Source organism: Crassostrea angulata, chromosome 9, assembly GCF_025612915.1.
Source record: "Crassostrea angulata isolate pt1a10 chromosome 9, ASM2561291v2, whole genome shotgun sequence".
Lineage (NCBI taxonomy): Eukaryota > Metazoa > Mollusca > Bivalvia > Ostreida > Ostreidae > Magallana > Magallana angulata.
Window position 1 is genome coordinate 4,118,615 of NC_069119.1, and position 24,331 is coordinate 4,142,945.

Consider the following 24,331-nt stretch of genomic DNA (forward strand, 5'->3'; position numbering starts at 1 on the left):
AAAAAACAGAAGTGTATAATGTATTCATTGAATTGTATGTTTCAGACGACAACCTTAAGTTGACATGGACACAATTAGTCATGAATCAATAATATTATTCTACAATATATTGAAAGTAAAGAGTGAGGCAACAACAACAAACTTTGATTGGAAGTTTGTGTATAAGAGATGGTAAATTCAAATAATTTCATTGGAATAAACAGTGTACTTTCGTAGGGTCCGAAATCGATCCAGAAAAAGATGTGATATCATCATCATTTATTCACAGATAAAGTGGAGGACCACCGGTAGATGACCCTGCAAAATTCTTCCCAAACGGAAAGGTACTTTGATGTTCCGAACCTAGAGGTCAAATTGTCTTTATAATGAATAGTGTATTTTTTTACGGACCCGAATCTTTAGAACCTGAGGGTAAACCATCACCTTTATTTCCACTAGTAAATGACCTCAGCAATTTTTTAACTTGCTTTTTTAATCGCCTTTTTTTATTATGATGAATTGGAAGATTTTTCTTATTATACTGGCACTTCCACTTTTTCAAACAGTTTGAAACATTTAAGAAAAAGTTTATATAAAGACCATATTCATATATTAGATACTAACAAAGTTATCAAATTTTAGGACATAATGCAACCCCAACGGATAATATTTATAACGGATTGATGTAAATGATGTTTTTAGTTGTACATTTTAGGTTTTGTTGTTGTTGAGGGGAAGACATGCTACTTGCCTTGTATTCATAAGCCCTTGGGTCTGTGACTTCTTAGACAATTCCGTTACTTGGTCATATTAACAATTTTTCCATTTCAGTGTGTTTAAAAAGCATAATATTTATTGTTTTAGGTCTGGTGACAGATTATGGGAATGAATTTTTAACCATATTGCAGACATCTATATTTTTGAAAAAAAACTTAACGTTTGGTCGCTGTCAGTTACGAAAAATTAGGATAATGACAGCATGGTTATTTTGTTTCATCTGCAGGGGCTTTACGGTCAGTAAATGTCAGGCCACATTTTTCTTATGTCTTAGTAGGAAGATTTTGATATGAATGACCTTAAAAACTGAAAGCGCTGATACAGTTCATTGCTTGAATGTTTTTTCTTATTTTAACAAAAAGTCAAAATGTGTTATAATTCAGTTGAAATTACTGTAGAAGCATAATACTGCCGCACGTTGTAGTAATATATGTGTAAAAATTGCTTTCTATGGGTGTCTGAAAAAAAGATGTATCCGAAACTATAGGATCATATCAGACTTCGCATTTTGATAGTACACTGGATACTTGAACACTAGAAAAAATGTCCTCTGTTCAACAGACTGCTGTTGACCTGCGTATATTAAAGATGAAAAGCAGCTGGAGAGAAATAACATAAGCAGATGACGAACGTTGATAGATTATGAAGACTCGATGGCCGTGGCCATACTCAGACTGTGTTGACAGGCTCTATATAAAAGTATAGTAAATTACACAAACTCAAAAGCTAAACACTATATTATTTTCATTTCCAAAATAATGATTTATATTTAAAAAAACTCATATCTGTAAATGAAATGAGTTAACAAGTAGTTTTATGTTAAATGTGATTAAAACATTGTAAAAATTATAGTTTAGAAAATAACACTTTTCCATTTCTTATTTCGTTAACGAGTGTAATTTTCTGTATATATAAGACAATATTTACATAGTTTGCTGGTGCAATCAATTGTTAATCGACCAATATTGCATTCAATAATATCGACAAGATTTCTGTTAAAAGCTGTACAACTTATGACGGTGATCATTTTTGTTCTTGAAGACAAGACGCTGTTTCTCGATCTGGAAATGAAGACCAGACTTAATTTACTGGTTTTCATGTATTGGTTGATTAGTGTTTTGCACCGGAGATCCCAATGTAAGATTTTACTATTTTTGTTCAATTGATCTGAATATACCTGTAATTTTAAATGCTCTGTGTATTTATTATATTATTTTATTAATATAATACAAATTTCCTAGATTAATAGAATGCATTTATTGTTATCAAATAAACAAAATTGAAGCCATAAATAAAGAAATAAATAGCATGTGGAAAAGTTCATTGGGGTATGAACTTGGTTGGTCACGTGATCAAATCCTTTGAAGCCCAAAGGGCATCTCAAAAGATTGGATCACGTACCAACCAATTTCACATCCCGATGAACTTTTTGACATGCTTTTTATTACTTATATCTACTTTGCAGAATGGCATATCATTCAGAATGTTTAACATATCGGTGCTTTTATGTTAGCAATAATCCAACCGTCAAACCATGACGCGTGCGGCTATCATTGCGACGTCAGGAAAAAGTTCAAAAAGTAGTAAACGCTTTTGCTATTCTGTATGTTCATACAAGGAAACTATTTGGAAAAGTAAATATCTTACTTTATTTAACATCTAATTTACGTTTATCAGATAACCAACGAAAACACAAATAAGCATATCTAGTAATGAAACCGACAGACACAAATAAATAGTAATAAAAAAAACGAATGTATGCTACGATATCAAGAGACAGACATCGTTTTTCCGTTTTCCTTTCAATTTGTATTACATAAGATATAATAAAAAACGAAATAGGTCAATCGAAATGCTATATAGAGGTAATATTACAAAGCTACATATAAATAAGAAAGATAAATTTGACTACAAATAATTGATCTTTTTACAATTTTTAAAGTTCTCGTCTATTCTGATTTTTAAAAAAAAGTCACATTAGTTTTATTTGAACGCTAATAACAGTATATATCATACATAACCAAGTCTCTTTTAATGAAGAAGATTGCTAATCTTTAGGACGACTGTAAAAGAGACAAACGGCAAGCACTGGGAAAAAACAATCCACGCCATCGAACTAAATCATTTATTAATGTTAAACATGTATGTTTGAACTAAACCGCAGTCAGAAATGTTAATTGCCCAATATCATTCCTTGATTAAAGTAAAATAAAACTTGATGGGCATAATGCCTTGTATCTAGAATAGGCAAAGCTGGGCATAATGTCCTAAATCTAGGATTCATAAATATGCATAACAACCTGAATCTAAAATGGGCAAATCTGCTTGACATTACGGGAACGCGCTGACGTTTACTAAAATCATTATTACTACGCAAATATTGGTGTTCCATCAAATTTCTCTGACATTAACTTGTGCTTATTTGTGTTTAAAGAATATAAAAGAATCCCACTTTAATACATCGTTATGTTTAAGTCGATGGTCTTCCTATTTTAGGTCGATGTCGCTCTCAAAATCACAAAAGGTATATGGCACAATTACCACTAAAGATTCTTACCATATTGCTTATGTTTGCGCAACACAAACAGGCAGTGTTTGTAGAAGTTTGCATTAACTTTTCTTGATTCATTCCTCCAATGTATTTTAAGACAAAAATTGACAATCTAACACAACTGACCAAACCATCTTGCAATTAATGGTTTGCTTTTTTAGCCAGTCTACAAGTTGCTACTTACTTCGGATTTCTCTATTTTTTGGAGCAGATTTTATCAGATGACCTACCCGAGCAAACAAAGCTGAACTGTATACATAGAGACATTTCAGTCCAGCAGAGTATATGTCATACAACTTTCCTATTCACCTGACAAAGAAAACATCAAGTTTCTTTTATGCTAATGTTTAGTTTTTATTGCCCTTTTCATTTTCTAACGAATAATAGAATGTCTTTTATTTCTTTCAACAGGTTGTACAATCCTTTTTAAATTCCATGGCACCGAATTGCAGGCGGACACTTCTTATTGGTCGGGTACGGGGTACACAAAAGAAGCGTGTGAGGCAAATTGCGCATCAGACGTTGGCTGCTATGGATACATGTACAATTCACATGACTTGAAATGCACCAAGTCTGCTAAAACGGACTACGAGGGCAACGAATACTGTACCACTTGTTCTTTTTCTAGTAAACAATGCGGAACAGGTTGGTTAAATTTGATAAAGTAAAAAAATGACCATTAAGTATTTTATCGATTTCCAAAGAAAAGGTGTCCGCATCATTTAGTTTTAAATACTGTTATAAACCTCCAGAATGCACATTTACTAGAAGATTTTCATGCAATCGATGGACCTAAGTAGGGTTCAATTAAGTTATTTTCGTGTACATAAGTTTAGTCCAAGATTTTGACTTGTGTCCTATTTTATCCTATTTTTAAATAATTTATGAAAGATATCTAATAATAAATAAGGGTGTTTTCACTTTTGAACATTCAAAACATTAAGAGAACAAAAATTGTTTAAAACGAACCGATGATTCAAATTAAACTTCAATAACTTTTATTGTTGATGATGCATGGTTATAACAATATCACAGTAAAAAAAAAACAACATATAATTCTCTTTTTGCAGATTGTCCAAGTACATACAAGGATTTTGGCGCCTACAAAAATTCTGTAGAATCTTACGCTTACTTCGATATAAGTATAAGCAATTGTAAGGCTCAATGCTCTTCTGATGTCAGATGTCTAGGTTTTGGTTACAATTCAGCCATAAGTCAATGCTATTTGTCGGAATACAACTCCCCAGATTCGGCAGAAGAGTGTTCAACTTGTACGTTTTCAAGACAAGAGTGTTTTGCCAGTTTTGATGTAACGATGACTGCAAATTCAGAACTTCACATCGTTACAAGTGATAAAACTTCATCAGATACGGTCAGCATTACATACGGGATCACAGAATCGACAGGGTTTTCTATTCAAGAAACAGGTACGTTAGATAGGGTTGGTTCTACTGAGGCAGTACAATACCTCTTATTTAAGACTTTACTAGTCCTTAAATAACTCCCATTCAACTACAATAATATGTATTTTTATACCTGTATGTATTATTAACAATATAAAAATAATTGGATACATAATGCCGATTTCCTGAAAATTACCGTGAACAAATATTCCCTGCGAAATAGACTGATAATTTGCAAAACAGACTGATAACCCTTCAAAACAGAATTATTCCCTACCAAAGGGTGTGTAAGTACCGCATCACACCATCTCATTGGATTTAATCTCATACCAATAACTGATTTATTGCCAATCAATCGCCACCATGACTGTTTGGTTGTGGCTGTTTTAGACTACATCTTCTTTATAAAGGCTTATTTTCGCCCCGTGGTTTTTGTTGTTGTTTTTTTTTGTTTTTTTTTTGTTTTTTTTGGTGTACTGTTGGGTTTTTGTTTCGGTCCTTTTTCATTTGCAGTGCCTTTTTTCTGTCTTTAAATGTCTCTGAACACAAAAATTCATATTCTTTGCAATTAACACAGATAAATAATTATTAATATGAATTTGCCTAATCTTAAAATCGCCCACTCTCAACTATGCTCTCTATCAAGGAGAGACAAAGCTCGTCATTATGTTCTTAATTTATATTCCTTAACAGAATGTCTTTTATCTTTTCAACAGGTTGTACAATCCTTTTTAAATCCCATGGCACCGAATTGCAGGCGGACACTTCTTATTGGTCGGGTACGGGGTACACAAAAGAAGCGTGTGAGGCAAATTGCGCATCAGACGTTGGCTGCTATGGATACATGTACAATTCAAATGACTTGAGATGCAGCAAATCTGCTAAAACGGACTACGAGGGCAACGAATACTGTACCACTTGTTCTTTTTATAGTAAACAATGCGGAACAGGTTGGTAAATAAATCTAACAAAGTATTGAAATTACCATAATTAAAGTATTTTAACAATTTCCAAAAACAAAACGTTTCCGCAGAATATGGTTTTTAAAAAGCCTTTTAGAGACACGAAGGTCGCACATTTACTACGATAAGTTTTTTAAGTAATCGATGGACTTAAAAAAAATTGATTAAGTTGTTTTTCGTGTACATGAGTGTAGTCTAAAATTGTGATATGTGTCCAATTTTATTCGATCTTTAAATAATTTGTTAAAGATTACCAAGAACATATAAGATATGTTTTTAACATTCAATTAAGAGAATAAAAATAAAAAAGAGAATAAAAACGAATCAGTTCATTTTACTATTCAAGTAAAACTTCAATAACGTTGTTTCATTGATGATACATGATAATAGTATCACCAAAAAAATCGTATAATTCTTTTTGCAGATTGTCCGAGCACATACAAAGATTTTGGCGCTTACAAAACATCCGAAGAATCTTACGCTTACTTCGATTTAAGTATCAGCGAGTGTAAGGCTCAATGCTCTTCTGATGTCAGATGTCTAGGTTTTGGTTACAATTCAGCCATAAGTCGATGCTATTTGTCGGAATTCAACTCCCCAGATTCGGCAGAAGAGTGTTCAACTTGTACGTTTTCAAGACAAGAGTGTTTTGCCAGTTTTGATGTAACGACGACTGCAAATTCAGAACTTCACATCGTTACAAGTGATACGACTTCATCCGATACGGTCGGCATTACATACGGGATCACAGAATCGACAGGGTTTTCTATTCAAGAAACAGGTACGTAAGTAAGGGTTGGTTCTACTGAGGCAATACTATACCTCTTTTTTTAGACATTACTAAACCAGAAACAACTTCTTCTTCAGCTACAACAACGGGCACTGACGCATCGACTAAAATTAAAGAATCAACTAAACCCTCTACAGAATCAACTTCAGATATTATAACCAAGATACCAGAAACAGACGGTTTAGCTAATTCAGATATCACCATCACTATATCAAAACTTGTAAACACATCAACTTTAAATGTGAACGTTTTGAATGTAACATATCTTCTAACAAGAGATATAACGTCAACAGATGTATCAACCTCAAAAGGTATAACAACGTCAGATGTTTCAACGTCATCAAGTGAATCAACTTCAACAAAAGTATCAACCTCAACAGGTGTATCAACGTCAACAAAAGTATCAACCTCAACAGGTGTATCAACATCAAAAGGTGCATCAACTTTAAAAGCTATATCAATGTCAACAAGGGAATCAACTTTAACAGATCGATCAACAGCAACAATGGCATTAATGTCGACAGATGTGTCGAAATTTACAGGTTTATCAGCGTCAATGAGTGAATCAACAACGACAACAGGTCTTTCAACGTTAACAGATGTATCATCATCATCATTACGTGCATCAACGCCAACAGGCTCATTAACGGCAAGAGCTGAATCAACAATAATGGGTGCATCAACATCAACGGGTGAACTAAAGTCAACAGGGAATACAGCAGGTTCATCTCTGTCAACAGGTTCGTTTACTTCAATAGGTTCGTCAACGTCAACAGGTGAATCAACGCCAACAGTTGTATCAATGTCAGATCTATCAACGTTAACAGGGGTATCAACATCAACAGGTGTTTCAACGTCAACAGCGTTAGCGTTGCTTCTTGAACCATTAACAATTCCCGAGCGCTTGTCTTCTGCCGCAATTTATTTTCCAGCAAATGGCATTGTAAATAATGCGTCAACGTTATGTCTCTGTCGATGTGTTTATGAAAATTCCACGTCATTACAAGAACGAATTACTGCGTGGAAAGATGACTTGAAATTGAGTAAACGGGAGTTATCTTCCTTCAAAAGACGCATGACTTGTGCCTACGATGCGAGGCATACATCTAAGGCTATCGGGGGAGGAGGGATTTTTATAGTCTGTTTTATAATGTCACTGATCATCGTTCCTGATCTTCTCACAACCATCATGAGAACAATCAGGAACATACGAAAAAACAAGGAATCCTGTGAATCAGAACATGATTACAAAACTGAACTTACAACCCTTGGATGAAAAAAAGCACATTTTTTTTATTTCTTCAAGTAATCACAAAAGTATTCTTTTTTTAGTTTATATGAAATGTATGATGAATTAAACACTAGTTATAGGTGTTGGCGCATTTGATAGCGTCGACCGATTTGGACGCGGTAGCCCCAGGGTTTGAGTCTGGTCCATCGCTACGCGGAAACATTGAAACCTTGGGCAAGTTACTTTACTAGTGCACTCTCTCCACCCAGGGGTTAAAATGGGTACCTGGCACATGAGACGAGCAGGTTATGTAAATGTTAAGCATTAGCGCCGTAGTTTGACAGCTCTGCTTCTATACTCCCAAGGGAGTTGAGAATGCTATGGATTTTACGGGCCTCGCCAGGGGGTATTATGTAGAAGTCGTGCGAGGCTACTTACTTTGCGAGCAAAATTATAAACCCTACCTTTTACCTTTATATCAATATAAAAGAGACTATTACTATCAATAAAGTATATATCTTCTCACTCTTCTTGAGTGTGCCCACTAAAACCCACTTGTTGCTTCTTCGGTAATATAAATTTAAGTCGACAAAGCATGTGCTGTATTTATCATTATACATGTATTTTATTTCTATGTTGATTAGCAGCTTCCTGTAAATGAGTTGTTTTCCTTATCATCAAGGGCATAAAACAATCAACGTTTTTGATGAATAGATATATGTGTTACATCACAGGAAGTAGCTGCATTACAATCATGGTAACGATACATGACCAACAACTGCCATCTCTGCTCGTTCGAACTTCAGGAAAGATTTAAACAGTTTTAACTGTTTAATATCACCGTATTATTATCATTTGCATATTTCTTGTGTTAGGTCACACAGACCTACAATTCATATTGACAATAAGGCTGACCTTTTTCACTATTTTTAAAAGGAATGTATAATTGTGACAAGTATTAGACTATTATTAGAGAATTATTAGACTTATTAGACAATTATTAGACTTTTATTAGACTATTATTCGACAATTATTAAACATTTTTAGACTATTATTAGACAATCATTAGACAATAATTAGACTATTATTAGACAATTTTTAGACTATTATTAGACTAGAATGATATCATTGAGAAGATCGGCTCTGTACAAAGATAATTGATAATGTGCAAACTTTGAAAATTATTCAAATGGACTTTCTCCTTCACAAAAGATAACTTTTATAGGTTAATTAACCACATCTAAAACTTTTAAGAAGTTCTTACATCTTCTTTGTCGACAACACAGTCCCAAGATTATTTTCTATGAATGTATTCTGCATCTAAATGAGGATTTTAGAGTAGGCCTATTTTTGATTTGCGTGATCTATTGTTAAAATTTATGATTTTTTTTTTATTTTACAATTTAATATGCACCAATAAACAACGAAGCTTCATTGCTAAGTCTGAATATTTAAATGTAGAGAAACTATGTTGTCATATTTTGTTTACATTTACTTTTAAATATATTATTGAGATATATGATCTCATAAATTGTAAACAATTTTTTAAATGAGCACTCTTTTTTGTGAATAGATTTAAAGACGACTCTTTTCGTAATAAAAATTAGTGTTTTGTGACAAAATATTACCTTTTCGTGCTTTTAGGATGCTATTTACTCGAACGGAAAAATCGTTCATCTCTTATTACATTGAACACATAGAAAAGGAAATTTGTCCATTGCAGCATAAGTCATGTATTCACTTGTAAAAACAAATTCACAATATTGTACATAGTGACATTTTTTATCATAAAGTATTCAAAGAAAAAAATCCATAGGAAAGTATTAAACACATTTTTATAAGAGTAGATTACTACGTAACATTTTGAACATCATTTCTGGAATAATATCAATAAAAAAAATTCCAGATAATTTTCTGAATTCTTTTAATACGACTTATTTTATATGCCAAAAAAATTATTTCGTCTATATCATTTGGCATTTAAACCATATGATCAATGAATATTTTCAGATATGTTGCCTACTTTAGCTAAAGTGTTAGTTTCTATCATATGCCATCAACTTAGCTGAATAGTACATACGTTAAAATAAGCATACAGAACTACAATATTATATTAAAATCGCAAAAAGTACATTTGTGGTAAATAACTACCAATCCTGTTTCAGTCGGTTGTTATCTTAAAATGGTAAGATATAAAGATGAAATATCAACATTAACTAAATCATTGTTATTAAGAGTTTCAGTTTTCTGAAATAATTATTTGATTTGATAGAATTTATTTACAATTTCCTTAAAATAAATTTTAAAATTAGGTACTACATTGGCCTTTTTACATAGCGATATTTAGAAAAACGTTGGGAAAAATCCAAATTGATTTTTGGAGTTTTTGTTTATTTTCAATTTGAACAAATTAAGAAAGTACATTAAACATACTTGATGGAATTGTCGTGAGAATTTTATTGATCAATCTTACCATATAAAAATTCTTTCTTAGAACAGAAGAATAATTAAATTATGTCTATGGTTACATTAACCACATTAAAGTTCTGTATATTTCCATTTCTTATATCAAAAACATAAAAATTCCCCAAAACTAATGTACTTTTAATCAGAAGTTAAAGATATTATGAATCTCGTCTTACAAATAAAGAACTGAACATCTAATCTAATATGGTTTATACATGGTCAGTAAATTCCATGTAGGGCTCGAGCTCCGCTTTCGCCAATATTAAAGTTTACTGACCATGTATAAACCATATTAGGTAAACTACAGACAATGTAACTAATTATACACCGCCATGACATCATGGAAACAACATCTTCGGTACACAAATAAGTTACATTTAAAGGAATTATTATTTCCAACGAGTATATCAACACCAACAACAACCACATGCCCTGGGAGTAGTTCCTTTGTGTCGACGGGTTCAACGGAGGATAATATGTAAATGTCTCCTCAACCTTATGCTCTTGTCATTGTGTTTATGATGATATAATTTAATTCTGGTTGCAACGCGCTTTCTGATTGGTTAAAAGATTATTTTATATTGTATAAAGAATGTTGCCTACGTCATAGTAAGACTAACGTCAAAAACGTATCAATACGTCCGACGTTACGTTTGAATTTTGTACAATTTTACGTCATTCTACAGGTCAAATGACTGTTTTTATCTACAATGAAGAGTAAATAAATTAGATTATAAGCAATGAATTCAACATTTATTAGTTTTATACGATATAAAAAAATTTGAAACAGTTTACGCTTTTTCATAAACCTCTTTGCAGTTTATAAAGCGTAAACTGCCCCAAACCATTTTATATCGTATAAAACAAATAAATATTGAATTCATTCCTTAATTAACATCGCTACAAAGGCGAATAGAAGAACGCAAGAACACGCTGAAAATGATTAAAGATGGGTTATCTTCCTTCATAAGACGCTTGAATCATGCTTACGATCCTCGACAGTCCTCTAAGATGGTTTGAAGTATGGGAATTCTTATCCTTGCATTGATACTGTCCATTATCTTAGTTCCGGACATCACTACATCCATTATCAGACTAACTAGAAAAAGAGAGAAACATGTAGTTCAGTACAGTGGTCATTCGGTTAAGGATAAACAAGTGTAATGTACTCGAGTGTACCGAGAGATTTTATTAAACGTAATATTTTATCTTGATATAATTCAGCATGCCCAATTCAGTATCTACAATTTATAGAAAGTAAAAAACCAACAATGATATAGCATAGTTTCGACGATCGACCCCATTTGGTCTCTGTTTAGAAGGGTTGTATCTGCCGTGCAAATCTATTCTAATGTTCAAAAGTAAAACAAATGCATTAAAGTCTGGGTTTTATTGTGCAAACTACAAAGGTTTTAGAACATTAGCACATAAAAATATCTGTTTCATAAGGTGTTGTACCATCAGTCAAAACAGTCAAACAGCAAGCAACTAACAAACAAATCTACTAATAGCACCATCGTGCCAGTATAACACACACATGCCATACAAAAGCTTTAAAACGTTATGTCATTCGAGTACCATTTAAAAACTCCATTTTTGATATTCTGTTAATATTTTCAAATTATGTAACTGTTTTAAGTCCTAAATATAAATTGTTGCCAATTTTCGTTTTTATTTATTTAATTATTAACAAATAGATGTCAATCCATGCAGATTAAAATAGGTCATCAGTTTTTATGTTTCAAATCAAAACAAATTGGAGGTTTCTGTTTGGATACAATGTACCCTTTACTTGCACAAAAAGGGGGTCTTCGCGCTTAAGACCAAACTACATGTACAAAAAAACGCTCGTTAAGTTTTCCTTTGTTCAGATGTTCTTAAACAAACCTAGTTCCTTTTTGTCAGACAAAGCTTCCTTTTGGTAGAGAATAGGGCCATATTAAGTAAATGTCTGAGAAGTTTACCCAGGATGCTTAATTAGATACTTTGGTTAAAAATCGATATTGGGTGCTCAGTCTTCAATGATTTTAAAAGTTCTTTGTGATTAGCCGGACGTTGCGTAAACATATTTAAACAAACACGCCATCTTTTCAAACAACATGTACATAAGTTCAACGATTAAGATATATATGGACGTGTGAAAAGCTTAAGAGCGTGTTCAGATTAAATAAATTTAGATGTCATGATTTTTTGGCATGCATAATCAAATTTTGAATTTTCAACTCAATGTTAATATTGACGTATGGAGAAAGTATATACGTGGCATAATAACAAATCAGACACAGGTTTTTTTTTAAATATTCATAAATATATAAATTCTGTTGCAACTTCTTTTAGAAAACTAAAATCAACACTCTACAGAGCTCTGCATGCATATAAGAAGAGAGTTTGATGGCTTAACATTTAGGAATCCGAGATTTTTCAGCTGGGCAAGTACTCAAGTGGAACCCTCAGAAAAAATGTATAGAAAGAGCAGATGCTAAAACTTGGCCCAACTAGAAAATCTAGCCCAAGATTAGACGAGATAATTTGTGTTGTCCATTGACCATACCGTTGCCAGGAAAAAACTCTAGCGCAAATGACCAATCATTATATAAAAACGGCAAAATGTTATCATTTTTTACTGATATGTGGTTGAAAATGATTTCCAAGTAAGATTTGATACACGTGATTATAGAACATTCTAAAAGACATATTGATATCCGAATATTTAAAGAAACCCTTTTCAGAATCGAAGGACCTGTGTTTAACATGTATGTTTTCAAAAAAGCTTATATAGTTAAACGTCTATAACAACGATTTCTGAACAAAGTACACAGAAGTAAACTCGTCATCAGAAGAAGTCAGGAGTACATCTGACATCGCAACATCAACTCCTGAAATTATTACATCAATTTCTGTCATCCATACTGCAACATCTATTCTTACCGATACAGATTTCACTTATCCTGCCTTAACAACCTTTGTTGTAGCTTCAACTGAATTATTGGAAATATAGCCTGCTGGCTCATAAACTACTCTTTCAGCCATGAAAATCTTTATCACTGTAAATATTAATTGATATTACAGCTAAAAGAAAGTATGCGCATAGGCGATGTTTCAAAGAGAACTCGCACAGACGTGGGCAGTGCCTTATCAATTTAATCAAAGGAATTTTTGTTAAATAATGAATTTAGCGAGGTACATTGTAAGATGAATTTATTTCTGTTTCATTCTTCTTGTTTTGACAACAAAATTGCACATGTTGTACATGTATACACAAAATATCAATATATATTGTGTATTTTTTATTACATATAGAATTGGGGAATGACAGCAAAAGAGCCCGTTTCATATCACTAAGACTCTTCACCAGTATCAAAGACTGGCCACAGAAATCACGGACTAAAGCTAACGGAGAAAAACGTCAATGGTGTGTTTACATCCTCTTCGCGACGTATCAAAATATAGAAACATCAATGATACAATTATGATAAGAGAGAAACTTAGAAGATATTCCAAGCAGCAATATATGTACAAGATATGGTCAAGTGTCCCAATATACCACTATAACTCAACATGGTCAAGTGTCCCAATATACTACTATAACTCAACAACAAACGGCCATGATGTTGTATAGGTGTCGCCTGACCTGCAAACTAATAAATGTCCAAGTAGCACAGTGGACAACCCACTCGCACATCATCTTCCGAGTCCGATCCCCGCGATCAACAGTGGCTTTCTGTGACAGGATATGGTGGTCACCCACATAGAATGTGGGTTTTCTTCTGGTATTCCCATATAAATGACCTTCGATCCTCACGCTAACACAATGATATATTTATCAACAGTTGTAACATAAATAAAGTTTAGTTAGTTTAATAATATCTTATACAATTCACATACATGTATAACAATCATCATATCAGTGCATGAAAGTACCTTCAGCAAATCAAAATCGGAATTATTTATCCACTACCTGTAACTTATTTATGAGTCTAAGGTTATAGATTATCAATGACTTTCTAAATCCAAACTGGGACAGATTCTTACACATAGCATTGCTTTGTAAATATTGCAAGAATAAAAAAAAAAGACATTGTTGAGCTGTGCAATAATTTTTAGAAACTCTTTACATGTTTTTATTTGGCGTGCTAGTATTTGTCTTGCACTATAGAGTGACATACTTATTATATAACTCTACGTTCTTTCCGGGGAAACGTCAAATTTATGTAACCGGTCGGCATATAAGTTAACATGAAAAAAACCTCTGAAAAAGCCCATAGTGCTACGTCGTGTTTTCTTGTGTTATAGAAGATAACTTGGATTTAAGATAATTACTACAATACCCGTTTCATATAAGTAATTATTTCAATCAAAATAAACAATACATTATCATTTCACTTTGAAGCTAGTCAGTGTAAAGCACTCTATATAGATAAATAGAATTCTAATACTGTAAATATATTTATGGTTTATATATCTTATTCTTTTTTAAATAGTCAGGAAAATTTTATGATATGTTTATCTCAAATATAACTCTTTAAAGTAGGTACTTGTATCAAGAAAATTGTATTTTACTTTTTTTTTATTCTGTAAAATTAATTGGTTATATTGTATAAAATTACTTTGGACCGTAAGGCATGTTTGCTTAATTACACGTGGGGCACAAGTATTAGTCTGGGATTCACTATTTGAAAATTTTAAAATATATACTTTCTGGGGATGCTCGTAACAGCACACAATGTAGCATAGTACCTCTTGATGATAATATTTTCCCAATGTATGTCAATATTGAACTTTCAACCGCTTCCGGGGGCCCAGTATTATCCTGTTACGGTTTGACCCATTTAGAATGTAAACTTTTTGAGAATGCCAGCATAGTTATATCACAAAACTAAGTGGATAATGTAGAAGATTTTTTAACTGTTTCCCACTTTATTTTTATGCTGATCTTATAACCCATTTTTGGGTCCCGGTATTGATCCAGAGTCAGGGTTTGAACAACTGAGAATGTGCATTATCTGAGAAAGCTTGCATAGTAATACCACAAATTATAGCAAGTTTTTAAAAGAAGATCGATTCGTTATTTTCCCAATATATCTGAACGTTAAATGTATACTAAATACTAAAACTCTATCCACAATATTGGTCAGGGTATCTGTTTAAGTTTCAGTTTATTTTTACTCAAAACCGTCAAATGGTATGTAAGGTACATGAGGAAAAAAAAATATTTCCATATATACGATATAGTTCTTAAGGTCCAAAAAGTAAATGGGGTGAACAAACAATTTGATTCATTTTTTGTAATAAACAAACACAGTTTTCTTAATGTCGTATAGTTATTTGAAGGCATAATATCACAAAAATTTTAAGTGTTGGTAAAACAATAGTAATATGTAGCTTAAAACTTCGTAATTTACTTAATGCCTTACATTCTAAAATAACATGAAATTCATCGCCAATTTTGTTACAAGTACATAAATTACAATAACTTTTACTTCGTTCAATACTACTCCGCCTTCCCATTTCAGCAGAAAGGAGATGGTTTGTTGTTCTAAATTAAACTTATATTTTTTTTATTCACTATTTAACAAGAATAAGTAGCGTTCAAATTCAAAGTTTGTTTTATAAATTTTATAAATAACCCCCAAGTCGATTCCTGAATATCGTTATGTCATTTTTATAAAAACTGATCTTTTAACCATTGGTTGATAGTTGTCTTAATCCAGTAGATTTCATAATAGTATGATTCATGATCACATCGTGGACATGGCCCAGCCGACCCGGGTTCAAGCCCCGAGTGCCGCAAAATTTTTTCACTTATTTTTCGCTTAGATCTACGATTTTATCTTTGAATTGATAAGTTTAATCTAAACTAATCAAAAATCAGATGGAAGACCCACTCGTTGCTCGCAACGAGAACAATCTAGTTATTATCATTATTTTTTTTTTCTTACCGATTTTGTGCAGACGATTTCTCAGAGATGTCTCGATCGATTTCATTCAAATTTTCAAGATAAACGCGATTTTATTTGACGTTGATACATTTTTATCAATTTTTGAAAATACACTTCCGGTTGAAAGTCTGCATTTGTTTAAAATATTTTTATACAGTATAGCCATCAATATAGTATTTGTCCTTTATCAAAAAGCACACGTAAATACATATATGTAAATTTTCTAAGCTTGTTTTTTTTTTGTCATAAGAATTCATTTATAAGAACATGCATGTCATATCGTTTTCCATATAAAACAACTACTTGAATCCTTATAGGTGGTTTTTTAAAACGTGTTGTGTATTTATGTAATAATGATTGAAGATATCCTAATTTAAGACTTTCCTAAGATAGCTCTGGTTTTCACTAAGTTTGACTTAGGATGGACCCAATATTTCCCTTAAAGCAATATGAACTGCAATTTTCATGTTGAAAATTGTTTTTACGAAAATGTTATTTTCTGCTAAAATTACAAAAAAATATCATGGCTTTTAACTTTCTGTAAGCTTTCTTTTTGTGGGAAAAGCAGTTAAGAAGCCTTAATTGAAGCAACATTGAATTATTGTCATCCTGTACAAAAATTTATTTGCTATATATTCCTTAGAAGAGAGGTCTTTCTTCTGATTTTTTCAAATCTTATTTATCATCAAAGTTTAAGTAACATGCAGACTTATCATTCTATCAGGTTTTTGAACCAAAAATAATTCTTAAAAGTAAAGCTCATATTGCTTTAAATTTGTCTTAAAACCTTAATTTATTAAGAAAAAACATATGAAATTTTTGTAAAAAAAAAAAAAAGTCTGCTGATAAGTAGCCATGTCGACAATAAAAACATGCAAACGTACGAGCAACTGGTTACAAATGGTTGTAAAGCTTTCTGAATCTTCTGGTGTGCTAAAAACAGAAAAGGAGACTTTTTAAGAAAATGTTAAGTGTCATGTTGTAAATTTATTTTACTGCCATTCGGTGATTAAATTTACAACCTGACGTAAGACTCAATCATGCTTTATGTATGGTCGTACATCACACATAAAATAAGAAATGTTTGTTTCGCAGTTTATCTGAAACATTGGAATTTATATCAAAACTTAATAACGTGTCCTTTTGTAAGTAGTGGCCGGTTATTTTATACATTTATAGCAAAGGTCAAGGATAAAATTCAATTTCAATATATTTCCTGATTTGATATACAGCTCGTTTATGAAATGAGCAACATCAGCAAAAAGGTTATGTGGTGCTTTAGAAGGAACTCTTACCCAATATCTAACTTGGTTTTTAAGGTGAGCCTTTTTTTCTTTCTATGTGAAACTTTTTATCCGGGTTGACTTAAGTCCTGTGACAAATTTTGATATTGAATAATTGTACTTTTTTCCATTTCGTTTTATTTACGTAAAACCAAACTCATTCAATGGGGGAAGGGGTGTTAAATTGATATGAATTATAAGTTTATTTCACTTTGAAATATTAAGATTAGAATTAAATTACATTAATTTACTCTATTCTAGGATGATAATTTTTTTTATAATATTGCACAATCAATTCTCAATATAAATGTTTAATAGCGAGCGCAGCTCGCCGAGAAACAGATAAATTGTGTAATTTCAAGAATATCATGCTTTTTAAGTAAACAAAACAGTATATTTCACTTAAGTTTTTTTCAGGGTTTCTTTTCAAAGAGACAGACGACACTTGACCGACGTGAACTTTGACGTCACAATAAGGGGAAATTACTCTAAGTAGTTATTGTAAATCTGCTGAAATATAAATACCAAAATCTTCTCAAAATCTTGCAAAGCTAACGAATGGGGACATCTTTTTTTTTTTTTAAATAGGAAACAGCTGTAACTTGCTCTCATTTGGATGAATGCTCACATTTATTTTATTCACTATATATTTACAGTAATTAATTTCCAGGAACGTTTTTTAAAAGGGGCGCGGCAGCATCATTCAAAAAATATTTACAAGCAAAATGAAAAAGAAATTCTCAAAATCAGGGAAATAAATTCTAATCCGGGGTGAGGAATTGGGAGTGCGTATTATGCATTTAGCTCTTTAACCGCTCAATGGTATCTTTATTTTCACATTTATTACATCCTCCCCGGGGGGGGGGGGGGGGGAGGGGTCCAAAACCGTTTTTTCTTATATGATCAGCAAATTTTTTTTTTATATGTAAATTATATTTTTTTTTTAAACGGGGGGGGGGGGGGGGCTCTATGATAAGTCAGTTTTTTATATGTAAGTTTAAGAAAAATGTCTGCTGCAAGAAAAGAGTAAATAAACTACAATAAACATTACGTTAAAATCTTTATTATTCAATAACATTGTATCTGAGATAAATTCTATTTAAATAAATAGACAAACTTATAAATTATGAATAATGAAAATTTACTAGAAAAAATAGGCATGTTCATATTTTATTTTGCATTCAAATTCATTTACGTTACGTTGATACACTTTTATTTTTATTGATTTATCATAATTCATTATTTGATCACATGCTGCGCTCGCCCCAACGGTCGCACCGTAAAACATATTAAATATCTTTAAAAAGATATTTAAAAACTGACATGAATTAATAAAAGCTTTTGGTCGCCATATTAGTTTCAGTCGCTCCTCTAGTGCCAGTACATATACCGGTTGAGAAAGTAACGGTCGGTTGCTTTCCGATCGAGGCATTCAAGTTGCACGCACTGACTTCTTAATGCAAGGTAGTAAAATGTCTGTTATAAGGAATAAAGGAAACAACATCAAATTAAATACAAAATATATTTATTCTTTAAAAGAATTTTCCAGGTATCCATATCATTTTGCACAGATAGTGCAGCTTACCTTCGCATGCACATCGAACACGTGTGTCTCTTATACAAAGTGCATAACGGCGGTTGTCGGGAATAAAAGGGGATTAATGCGTATTTATGAAAGTTTATAACCACTTACCCAACATTCTGAAATTCTAAATTTCTAAGTTTCTCCAACCTTGATGTTTTTATGATTAAATCCGTGAAATATTTATTTAAATTTGAAGAATAATATGTTAACATTCAAATTTAACTTAAATATTGGTATGCTGCAAATATTTTGTTCATGTTGTTGGAGCAAACACAGGTACACTATCAAGACAATTATAGCGACGACCTCTCCATTTAAATATCACATTTTTTTACTGGTTTCTATATAATAAAGCAATTTTTTATAGAAATTAATCGCAATCCTTTATTTTATGTATATTAACATTTAAAGGCTATTTACACCTGCCAGTATGAAAGCCATCTAATTAGAGTGAATTTTTCAACCATGAATAAGTACAGTTTAGCAACATAAAACGTCTATTACTTTTAAAATAATGGTGCAAACTCACTGAAAATTGGTACATTTGTAACTCATTAATATCCTATCGAGATCTGCAAAGAAATGTTTACCTTGCCAGGTGAAAACTAATGAATTGTAGTCTCTGTCAACTTTTCCTATGTGGGGTTTTATCAGTTTTTCATTGAGTTCAGCGATTTCAACTCAAAGTACCCTCTATAAAGTGTTAAACATTAGTGTCATTTCACTTTTCATAGCTTAAAATGTGTACAACAAGTTAAATTAGGAAATATTGGCAAAATCAAACATCACATAACACTAATATTATAACCGATAACGGTAAAATATTCCGGAATGCTCCCAATGACGTCATGCGACTATCGAAAGACCTTAAATACACCTTTTCATCAAAGCATTAATTGGTATTCTTAGCATTTAAATGTTCAATTTAAAAAAAACGTTCTTGTCTCCATAGACCTTCATGCAATCTCCTTTAATTGATTACTGTCTTAGTAATAACATTTTTGAACATTTCTCTTTGTAAATACTGTTTTTCTCTAAAATGCTCCGAATTAAAATCAGAGTATTTAATACATGATGAATATTCAAGGTTTGAAAATCTGTCCTAATATATACCAGATACATAAAGTAAGTGAGTATTAAATGTTTAAATTGGATGCATGAGATTGGTCAGCAGTTTTTGAAGAATATTGTATTGTTTATTGGTCAACAACTATAAAGCTCATTGATATATACATGGCAGTTAATATACACATGTTAATATACCTATAAACGATTATAGGAAAGACAAATAAGCTTAATTATTGTCATAAGTGTACAGAATCAAAATCCTAAAAAAATATGATATTTTAATAGTTTTATGGACTGTTAGTTGAAAGTTGTCAAAAATCAAATTTAAAAATTTAGGTACAAGGGAACATTTCAGAAAGTGAGGGGGAGAGGGTTTTATTTTCTTAACTAATTAAGTATTCATCATCATACAACCAATTTTATTAAATGTTAATTTATAACATTAAAAAATTTAAGCACTTTACTCAATCGATTTTATGGTTTGTTTATTTCATATATTGTGTAGATTGGAAATAATCTATATAACTTTAAAACACATAAATAATTAAAGAAAAAAAAATGACATATGACCTATATGGTTCATAGCTATGCTTTCAAACAAGATTTTTATAACTACATTATTTTTCAAGACTAAGTTAGTTAACTCAACTTATATAATTAACTCAAAATATGGTTAAAATAGACAAACCATGATAAATATAGCTCAATTAAAGGTATAAATTAAGAGGAATTATGTAATACTTCATTACCTAACAAATCATAATTCTAAAATAGCATTTTCATCGGAATTAATCACATAAAGTAAAGGGACAGAAGCTCAATTCATATTTATTCTTCTAAAGGCTTACAAATATTTTATTCATTTCTCTTTCAACTGTGAACAGACTATGTGCTTAAATTCTTTTGTTCTGCGCGTGCATCCCATTCCGTCTTAGCCAACACTGATTTACCTGTATTTTACCTGTATTTTTTTCTGTTGGCTAAGTGGGAAGACACTTTCATGAATTCATGTCAGCTTTAAGTTAAAAAGTATTTAAAATTCTGTGAAATAAAATCATTAACTTTCATAACTATGCATTATTTTCTATTTTCAGCGTCGACTGATTTTATGCTTGTTCTTGACATTCGGGTTAGCAGTTATAAAAGGATATCTTCTTTACATCAAATCCAAAGAAGTTTGCAATGAAAACATCTCGCTCTCAATTTGTGCAATCAAACCAACTTACGGACTTGATGATACGTTTGAATCTCTCGATAAAAAGAATGTTGTTCGCAAAGCAGAGGTAATAGCAAGCAATTACGGAATGGTTATGCTGACCTTCATGAATAAAGCATTTGTTCCTTTTCTTACCAACTGGATGTGCCATACTAAAGATTTGGTGAATCACTCTCAAGTGTTAGTTGTTGTAACAGATGAATCAGTTTACAGGGGCATTGTCACTAGGTATCCGTACTTAACCGTTATGTACTTGAACGCATTCAGTGAAATTAACGGGAAACAAAGGTACTGCTCTGCGGGATTTTTGCGTGTCGGGATATACAGAAGTAGGATCGTTAATTGGATTTTACAGGAAAATATTCCTCTTTTTCTTTTTGAATTAGATGCATTGTGGTTAAGAAACCCAGTTCCTTTTGTGACAAGCAAGAAAAACTATGACTTAACAATTATACCGTCCTATGCCAAAACATTCGAAGCAGCCATTGGGTTTTATTTTATGAGAAATACGACTCGAATGAAAATGTTCTGGATGGAATTCGTTCATCGTCTGGACGCATTAGATACAATGTTTTCATGTTTAGACAACACAGCTCTTGTAAGATCTAAAGACAATGATCAGATAGTCTTGATGGACCTTATTCTAGAACATTACCGAAACATAGTTATCTACTTTTTACCACTGAACAGGTTTCTTGATGGGAAGTGGTACAAAAATCCTAATTTGGAACAATTAAAACACGCTTTTATTCTTAATTTCAATTTTATTATCGGAATTGATGAAAAGATAATGAGAGCTAAAAAATTTGGACACTGGTTTGTCGCAAGTGATGGCGTGACGTGTCTACATTACATACGCACGGACACGTAGGAACCTAAATATCATACAAAACTAAACCAGCGTGGAAAATAAGCAGACGATCGAGTAACCGCATTTGTCAAAAAATGAATTATATAGTGTGTTCACTGTGCAAATATTTAGAAAATACAAGCATAAAAATATTCAGAAGTATATATGGAATCTCTCATGATTTGCGATGGTAAATGATTTTTATCCAACGAGTTTGGCGAGGGGATAGAAAAAACACAACAAGTTGGATAAAAATCATATACCATCGCAAATCATGAGGTTCTTTTTATCATTTAATATTTATTCATTTGATGAGATATCGGCGCTTCTGATTGGTCGAAAAATTTCTTTGATACCTGCATCAATAAAATTTTTGCCGGATCTACTTTTCTCAACTGTTCTGATCTAACACTATTTATAGAACGGGAATTTCCAAGATAAACACTGTCAACAAAAGTTTTATTGTCAGCAAACAAAATGCAACCTTGTGAATATAAAAAATTGAAAGTTTAACCTTCAAAAATAAACAAAACACATTATTTGATTCACGAAATAGAAAATTAAGCGTCTTCTCACGATTTCCTCTGCTTGAGATCAATCAACATTTAGGCCTACAGCGAGGCTGGCTGTTCCTTTTCCAGGAATATTATAACGAACATATAGGCCTATAAACTTTCAAGGTAACACTGCTGTTCAAATTTGGTAACGGTAATTTTTAAATTTACACACGTACATGATCGGTCATCAGAATAAGCGTCGTAAAGAAAAGCTATGAGTGATGCATCAACTCCTTCTGCGCATTCCAAGCGGCTAATATACATTTAAGTACATCACTGGCTATCTAGTTACCACAACGTTTACAAAAGTCGCTTATACATACTATTCTCTGTCGACATATCAGCTATTTTCATCCACGATCGCCTTTCCTTGGATGGTTATGTCAAGTTGCATATTCCAGCGATCTCACATGAAAACTAGTTTTATTACGAGTTTTTCTGCACAGTGAATAATATCACAAGCTATCGCATGTATTTTCCTTTCGTTTTCAATTCAGCCGGTTCAGATTTTAACTCACTATTTGTGTTTAATCCTTTAATTCAGCTCAATAGCTCTGCATCAGCTGAGGCGCATCCATTTTGAATATTGTTGCTGTTGTTGTTTTGTATTCATACGCACCGCTTCATTTACATTATTTACATTTTTGATCAATGACACATCACATTTTTTTATTTGAAAATGTTTTATTAAATGATAAGAAATGAAGATAATAATTTTTCTATTGATCGACGTATCAAAGAAAAAATTGACCGGAAAACTTTTTCATCATTGATGAAGTTTTCCGGTCAATTTTTTCTTTGATACGTCGATCAATAGAAAAATTATTATCTTCATTTCTTAAATCAAATGTTTTACCACAAGTTAAACCTTAATCTTTTGTTAAACCTAAATCTCTCTGTAAACATGATAATTGGGAGCTACACAACACATTCACTACATGACGTCAACAACTTTACGCATGGAAAAAGTTCCTTGAGGATTAACAAACATTTCATTTTCTGGTATATTTTTTCCATTTATAAAAAAAAACATGAATCAGCATTAAATGCTGCACATTTATAACTCTGCTTTTCAAGTGAATTATTTTATTACTATTTCATTATTCGTCAATATTCTGCCCAAATCTACGTAAGGTTTGATTATGGATTCACGTGGCTTAAGAACACACAGTGGAATATCAAAAATTTATCCCATAAAGGATTTCCACCGTATAATGAGATAAACATGTTAATCCGGTTTTTTAAGCTTCATTTTAGATCAAGAGAATGTATTTTTTAATTATTTCTTGGATCACTTGATACAACACGCCATACAACAGAACCCTATACTTACGAAATACTATTGCCAATCATTGTTCATATACAAAGTGAGCGATAATGTTCCCAATATTATGCAAAATGAAAGTCACTATCAAGGTGGTATGGGACACCTCCATATTGTAACGTCCTATCGAAATAAACAATAGAATTAAGCATAATTTCTTCATTATATAAATTTCAATGGCTGTTCTCCGTCCGTCTGTAAACTGTTGCCATGTTCAAATTCCGCTCTAAAGCCACTCGGCTATTTTCATCCAAACATGCTGTAAGCATACTAAGGTAAAGGATAATAAACATTTCCCAAATAAAATAGCATCTCTTTCCAAAGGAAGAAATAATTATGTAGCCTTAAAA

At 32.0% G+C, this 24,331-nt stretch overlaps 2 protein-coding genes across 3 annotated transcripts; both read left to right on the plus strand.

Annotated features, from left to right (window-relative positions):
* Positions 1–23: 23 nt before the first annotated feature.
* LOC128164259 (uncharacterized) lies at positions 24–9,302 on the plus strand. Of its 2 annotated transcripts, XM_052828035.1 has the most exons (7): positions 24–1,455; positions 1,798–1,893; positions 3,719–3,952; positions 4,378–4,734; positions 5,427–5,660; positions 6,097–6,453; positions 6,540–9,302. In XM_052828035.1, exons 2-7 carry the CDS (start codon positions 1,824–1,826, stop codon positions 7,736–7,738), a joined length of 2,451 nt encoding a protein of 816 aa, XP_052683995.1. In that variant the 5' UTR covers positions 24–1,455; positions 1,798–1,823; the 3' UTR covers positions 7,739–9,302. The 2 variants fall into 2 exon arrangements, with proteins under 2 accessions (XP_052683995.1, XP_052683994.1); XM_052828034.1 differs by having other exon boundaries at positions 24–1,893.
* Positions 9,303–20,723: 11,421 nt separating this feature from the next.
* LOC128163257 (uncharacterized) lies at positions 20,724–22,121 on the plus strand. Its single transcript, XM_052826799.1, has 2 exons — positions 20,724–20,747; positions 21,129–22,121. The coding sequence occupies exons 1-2, from the start codon at positions 20,724–20,726 to the stop codon at positions 22,119–22,121; spliced, it is 1,017 nt and encodes a 338-aa protein (XP_052682759.1).
* Positions 22,122–24,331: the final 2,210 nt, after the last annotated feature.